This window comes from Babylonia areolata, chromosome 10, assembly GCF_041734735.1.
Source record: "Babylonia areolata isolate BAREFJ2019XMU chromosome 10, ASM4173473v1, whole genome shotgun sequence".
Taxonomy (NCBI): domain Eukaryota; kingdom Metazoa; phylum Mollusca; class Gastropoda; order Neogastropoda; family Buccinidae; genus Babylonia; species Babylonia areolata.
Genome location: NC_134885.1, coordinates 43,330,795 through 43,338,543, shown reverse-complemented (window position 1 = coordinate 43,338,543; position 7,749 = coordinate 43,330,795). Strand labels below are relative to the sequence as shown.

The following is a 7,749-nucleotide window of genomic DNA, read 5'->3' as shown; positions in this document are numbered from 1 at the left end:
CTATGACAGATCTGTTGTGACTCACACCATACAACACCCTGTGACAGATCTGTTGTGACTCACACCATACAACACTCAATGACAGATCTGTTGTGACTCACACCGTACAACACTCAATGACAGATCTGTTGTGACTCACACCATACAACACTCAATGACAGATCTGTTGTGACTCACACCATACAACACTCAATGACAGATCTGTTGTGACTCACACCATACAACACCCTATGACAGATCTGTTGTGACTCACACCATACAACACCCTGTGACAGATCTGTTGTGACTCACACCATACAACACCCTGTGACAGATCTGTTGTGACTCACACCATACAACACTCAATGACAGATCTGTTGTGACTCACACCATACAACACCCTATGACAGATCTGTTGTGACTCACACCATACAACACTCAATGACAGATCTGTTGTGACTCACACCATACAACACCCTATGACAGATCTGTTGTGACTCACACCATACAACACTCTGTGATCTGTTGTGACTCACACCATACAACACCCTATGACAGATCTGTTGTGACTCACACCATACAACACCCAGTGTCAGATTTGTTGTGACTCACACCATACAACACTCAATGATCTGTTGTGACTCACACCATACAACACCCTGTGACAGATCTGTTGTGACTCACACCGTACAACACCCAGTGACAGATCTGTTGTGACTCACACCATACAACACCCTATGACAGATCTGTTGTGACGCACACCGTACAACACCCAATGACAGATCTGTTGTGACTCACACCGTACAACACACTGTGTTCTGTTGTGACTCACACCATACAACACCCTGTGTCAGATCTGTTGTGACTCACACCGTACAACACTCTATGACAGATTTGTTGTGACTCACACTGTACAACACACTGTGTTCTGTTGTGACTCACACCATACAACACTCAATGACAGATCTGTTGTGACTCACACCATACAACACCCTATGACAGATCTGTTGTGACTCACACCGTACAACACCCTGTGACAGATCTGTTGTGACTCACACCATACAACACTCAATGACAGATCTGTTGTGACTCACACCGTACAACACCCTATGACAGATCTGTTGTGACTCACACCATACAACACCCTATGACAGATCTGTTGTGACTCACACCATACAACACTCAATGACAGATCTGTTGTGACTCACACCATACAACACTCAATGACAGATCTGTTGTGACTCACACCATACAACACCCTGTGACAGATCTGTTGTGACTCACACCATACAACACACTGTGTTCTGTTGTGACTCACACCATACAACACACTGTGATCTGTTGTGACTCACACCATACAACACCCTATGACAGATCTGTTGTGACTCACACCATACAACACTCAGTGATCTGTTGTGACTCACACCATACAACACTCAGTGATCTGTTGTGACTCACACCATACAACACTCAATGACAGATCTGTTGTGACTCACACCATACAACACTCAATGACAGATCTGTTGTGACTCACACCATACAACACTCAATGACAGATCTGTTGTGACTCACACCATACAACACTCAATGACAGATCTGTTGTGACTCACACCATACAACACTCAGTGATCTGTTGTGACTCACACCATACAACACTCAATGACAGATCTGTTGTGACTCACACCATACAACACTCAATGACAGATCTGTTGTGACTCACACCATACAACACTCAATGACAGATCTGTTGTGACTCACACCATACAACACTCAATGACAGATCTGTTGTGACTCACACCATACAACACTCAATGACAGATCTGTTGTGACTCACACCATACAACACCCTGTGACAGATCTGTTGTGACTCACACCATACAACACCCTGTGACAGATCTGTTGTGACTCACACCATACAACACTCAGTGACAGATCTGTTGTGACTCACACCATACAACACCCTGTGACAGATCTGTTGTGACTCACACCGTACAACACTCAATGACAGATCTGTTGTGACTCACACCATACAACACCCTGTGACAGATCTGTTGTGACTCACACCATACAACACTCAATGACAGATCTGTTGTGACTCACACCATACAACACCCTGTGACAGATCTGTTGTGACTCACACCGTACAACACTCAATGACAGATCTGTTGTGACTCACACCATACAACACCCTGTGACAGATCTGTTGTGACTCACACCATACAACACCCAATGACAGATCTGTTGTGACTCACACCATACAACACCCAGTGACAGATCTGTTGTGACTCACACCATACAACACCCTGTGACAGATCTGTTGTGACTCACACCATACAACAACCTATTACAGATCTGTTGTGACGCACACCGTACAACACTCAATGACCTTGCTGTAACAGTCCTCCACGGACGGAGGGAGGGAGGGGGGCGGAGAGGAAGACAGTAGGGAAGGTATGGGTAATTTCGAACGATCCAGTCGAAGCGACCAGGTCAATGTGTGTACTGTACAGATACCACTGTTGAATGGACAGTGACCACACTGCAGAATGGACAGTGACCACACTGCACAATGGACAACACTACACAATGGACAACACTGCACAATGGACAGTGACCACACTGCAGAATGGACAGTGACCACACTGCACAATGGACAGTGACCACACTGCAGAATGGACAGTGACCACACTGCAGAATGGACAGTGACCACACTGCGGAATGGACAGTGACCACACTGCGGAATGGACAGTGACCACACTGCGGAATGGACAGTGACCACACTGCAGAATGGACAACACTGCACAATGGACAACATTGCAGAATGCACAGTGACAACACTGCACAATGGACAGTGACAACACTGCACAATGGACAGTGACAACACTGCACAATGGACAGTGACCACACTGCGGAATGGACAGTGACCACACTGCAGAATGGACAGTGACCACACTGCGGAATGGACAGTGACCACACTGCAGAATGGACAACATTGCAGAATGGACAGTGACCACACTGCAGAATGGACAGTGACCACACTGCGGAATGGACAGTGACCACACTGCAGAATGGACAACATTGCAGAATGGACAGTGACAACACTGCACAATGGACAACACTGCACAATGGACAGTGACAACACTGCACAATGGACAGTGACAACACTGCAGAATGGACAGTGACCACACTGCGGAATGGACAGTGACCACACTGCGGAATGGACAGTGACCACACTGCAGAATGGACAACACTGCACAATGGACAACATTGCAGAATGCACAGTGACAACACTGCACAATGGACAGTGACAACACTGCACAATGGAAAACATTGCAGAATGGACAGTGACAACACTGCACAATGGACAGTGACAACACTGCACAATGGACAGTGACAACACTGCACAATGGACAGTGACAACACTGCACAATGGAAAACATTGCAGAATGGACAGTGACAACACTGCACAATGGAAAACATTGCAGAATGGACAGTGACAACACTGCACAATGCACAGTGACAACACTGCAGAATGGACAGGAAAACCCTGTGCAGAGACCCAGGCCGTGACACACAACCCACAGTGCTTGAGGAACCTGGTGAGCAGTTCTGAGCGGCGCTCCAATGACTTCACAGAGAAGAAGAAGAAAAGAAGAACAAGAACCAGAACCGGAACCAAAAGAAGGAAGAAGAAGATGATGAAGAAGAAGAAGAATAGAATCAGAATCAGAAACGGAATCAGAATCAGAATAATTGGAATCAGAACCGGAATCAGAATGAGAATTAGAATCAGAATCAGAACCGGAATCAGAATCAGAACCGGAATCAGAATCAGAATGGGAATCAGGAGCACACCTACCCCCGGTGCCTGGAAGCGGAAGGGGCGTGGCTCCACTGGTGCGCCCTGCAGACCCTGGAGAAGTGGCCCATCTTGCCGCACTGGTAGCAGCGCAGGTAGGGGTTGAAGGCGCCGCCACTCCGGGTGCCCTTGGTGCGGGGACGGGCCACAGTCACCCGCATCCTGCGACTGTTGAGCGTCCTGGGGTGGGGGGTGTGGGGGGCGTGGGGGGACAGAAACCGTTCAGTGACAGCGTGCTGTGTGTGTGTGTGTGTGTGTGTGTGTGTGTGTGTGTGTGAGTGTTGGTCAGTGAAGAAGCCATTGTCAGTGTTGGGAGGGAGGGTAGTATACAACTACAATAACAGCAACGAGAGCAACAGCAACACAACAACAAGACAACACAATAACAATCCATCGCGATGGAACACAAAAACGCAACACACCAACACATCACAACAACAACGCAACACACCAACACATCACAACAACAACGCAACACACCAACACATCACAACAACGCAACACACCAACACATCACAACAACGCAACACACCAACACATCACAACACTGCAACACACCAACACATCACAACACTGCAACACACCAACACATCACAACACTGCAACACACCAACACATCACAACAACAACGCAACACACCAACACATCACAAAAACGCAACACACCAACACATCACAACACTGCAACCGAACACGACATTAAAATCAACAACACACTACAACAACACAATAACCCCCCCCCCCCCCATCCTCCGCCCCCCCCCCCCCCCCCCCCTACCCCCACCTCCCCCCAGCACTCACTGTCCATCCATGGCCTGCACAGCTCTCCATGCGTCCTCCTTGTGGCGGAAGACGACGAAGGCAAAGCAGGGCTGTGTGCGGGCCACCCACACCTCCACCACCTCCCCGAACTGCCGGAACCTCCGCTGCAGTTCCCGGGGCGACGTCCCCGCCGCCAGGCTGCCCACGTGCACCCTCCGCCCCTCCCCACCCCCCTCCCGCCACTGCCCCTCACTGCTCACTCTCTCCACCCGTCGCCTGGCAGGGGGGCTCGGGGAGCGAGACAGGGAGGGGGAGGGGGAGGGCGATCTAGAGGGGGAGAGGGAGGGGGTGGTGGTGGTGGAGGTGGGAGAACGGGAGCGGCTCCTCATCATGATGAGTGAGAGAAAGATAGAGAGTGAGAGAGAGAGGTGTGGGGGGTGCGGGGGACCTGGGGGTGGTTGTACAGACAGCCTGGATTGACACGCTCCAAGAGTCTGTGTTTGAGTCTGATGCGTCACTTGCCAGGACGAAAGACAGTTTGATGCGTCACTTGCCAGGACGAAAGACAGTTTGATGCGTCACTTGCCAGGACAAAAGACAGTTTGATGCGTCACTTGGTGAGGACGAAAGACAGTTTGATGTGTCACTTGCCAGGACGAAAACAACAGTCTGATGCGTCACCTGGTAATGTTGAGAGAGACAGTTTGATGCGTCACTTGGTCAGGACGAAAGACAGTTTGATGCGTCACTTGTCAGGACAAAAGACAGTCTGATGCGTCACTTGTCAGGACGAAAGACAGTCTGATGCGTCACTTGTCAGGACGACAGACAGTCTGATGCGTCACTTGTCAGGACGAAAGACAGCTTGATGCGTCACTTGTCACGACGAAAGACAGTCTGATGCGTCACTTGTCAGGACGAAAGACAGTCTGATGCGTCACTTGTCAGGACAACAGACAGTCTGATGCGTCACTTGTCAGGACAACAGACAGTCTGATGCGTCACTTGTCAGGACGAAAGACAGTTTGATGCGTCACCTGGTAATGTTGAGAGAGACAGTTTGATGCGTCACCTGGTGAGGTTGAAGGAGACAGTTTGATGCGTCACCTGGTGAGGTTGAAGGAGACAGTTTGATGCGTCACTTGGTGAGGTTGAAGGAGACAGTTTGATGCGTCACCTGGTGAGGTTGAAAGAGACAGTTTGATGCGTCACCTGGTGAGGTTGAAAGAGACAGTTTGATGCGTCACTTGGTGAGGTTGAAAGACAGTTTGATGCGTCACCTGGTGAGGTTGAAAGAGACAGTTTGATGCGTTGCTTGTGAGGGATGACATCCACGTTGTCAGCGCCGTGAAGAGAAGCGCATGGAACCTACAGTCTCCCACACTACTGCTGCAACAGAAATTCATGAAACCATGTTCTTCATTTGTACTTCCAACTACTTCAAATATTGATCTCATTTTCACCCTCAACACCACCTCATTTCCACCCTCAATACCTCTTCATTTCTACCCTGAATACCACCTCATTTCCACCCTCAATACCTCTTCATTTCTACCCTGAATACCACCTCATTTCTACCCTCAACACCATCTCCTGGTCACGTATCTGTCTAGCATCTGTCTAGCAGATGCGGAGTAGCGTATAGGAATTTGTCCGAACGCAGTGACGCCTTTTGAGACACTGAAACTTGCATTCATCTCATGTCATTTACACCACAAAAGGTTAAAAACAACAAAATAGAACAAAAAAAGTACAGCAGGGAACGAGAAGACATTAAATGAAGCGAGCTTTTAAAACTGAAACGAACAAACAATAAGAAAGGCAAGGCCTTCAAGACTCATTTGTGATATACACTTAAAGGAAAATAAATTGATAATAATAATGATAATGAAACTCATAAAAATTAGTTTTGTTGAAATGTGTTCTCTATTCGTTATTACAATTATATAGAGCTTCCGTTAAAAAAAAAATCGGGGGGTTGGGGAGGGGAGTGGGGGGGGGGGGGGGGGGGGGGGGTCCACGCAGATTTGAACTTAGGATTTTCGAATCGAGAATGATTGGTTCAATCCACTGCGCTGACGCAGCTTCAACAATGATGTTAAACAATTATCATGTGAGCATGTTAGTTTAGTGGAATGATCGACAACGGTAATCGAAATGATAACGCTGTTTAACTCATGTTAGTTTGGTATATTTGAGGCATTTAAGAAGTCTGAGGTAAAAGACACGTTCCCATCACTTTAAACACCTGCAATATGTGTCCGTTTTTAACAGATCTGCAGATATCCATGTTCGACAAGCTCTTAACACTCACTGAGAAACTACGACACCGTCCATTTCTCTTTTCTGATCATTCTAGTTACTTCAGTATCCACTTAAAAACATTCATATGCAGTAAACGGGTCGATAATTATTGAAGAAATTCCTTTGATTTGGTGGTAAAGGAGATGCTGCCATCGCGTCAGGCTTTGCTGTTTTGTCAAGATCTCCACAGACCAGTGTAGACAAGGTTGACATGAACTCCGAGAAACGGTCGATTCAAATTTTCTTGTATTTTCTTGATCTAGTTAATTCCACAAAAGAATATTCATATGCAGTAAACACGTCGGTAACGTAGTTTGTGCAACTGTATGTGTTTTGTCAAGAATGTGTATTTCTTTGCTTTTAATTGCGATCAAGAAAAACGACGTGATGACGTCTTCTTAACACACACCACCTGCATTGGGGCAGCTGCAAAGGGGAAACAGTGTTTTCGAAATACGGATCGAGCACCAACGAAATAAACCGTTAATAATTCGGAAATACGGCTAAATTCGTGAGACTTTCAACCTATTATTGGTTTAACTGTGAAGCTTTTTCCTACTATGTTTTAGCCAAGTGTTGGTAGACAAAGTATTTCCAGAGAAAATGGCAATGTTGAAGTTTACTTCACACACACACACACACACACACACACAACTGAACACTGGGTTATGATATGGACTCACTTTGTTTGCACAAGTGAATCAAAAAGGAAGGGATGAAATAACTGAACAATGATTGAACAAAGGAGTAAGCAGAATAGAATGTGTTGAAATAAAAGATACATGGAAGGCAAATGACTGAAATAAAAGATTACAAACGAACCACGTTCAGTACATGTGCACTCCA

The 7,749-nt window shown here is 47.0% G+C and overlaps 1 protein-coding gene across 1 annotated transcript in view; it reads right to left on the bottom strand.

The window, feature by feature from the left end:
- Window positions 1-4,988, bottom strand: part of LOC143286375 (serine/arginine-rich splicing factor 7-like) — a 10,832-nt gene extending 5,844 nt beyond the window's left edge. The window contains exons 1-2 of the mRNA XM_076593915.1: window positions 4,639-4,988; window positions 3,839-4,018 (exon numbers count right to left, since the gene is read on the bottom strand). Of these exons, the coding sequence (XP_076450030.1) occupies window positions 3,839-4,018; window positions 4,639-4,988 (530 nt within the window). The remainder of the gene's footprint in view (window positions 1-3,838; window positions 4,019-4,638) is intronic.
- Window positions 4,989-7,749: the final 2,761 nt, after the last annotated feature.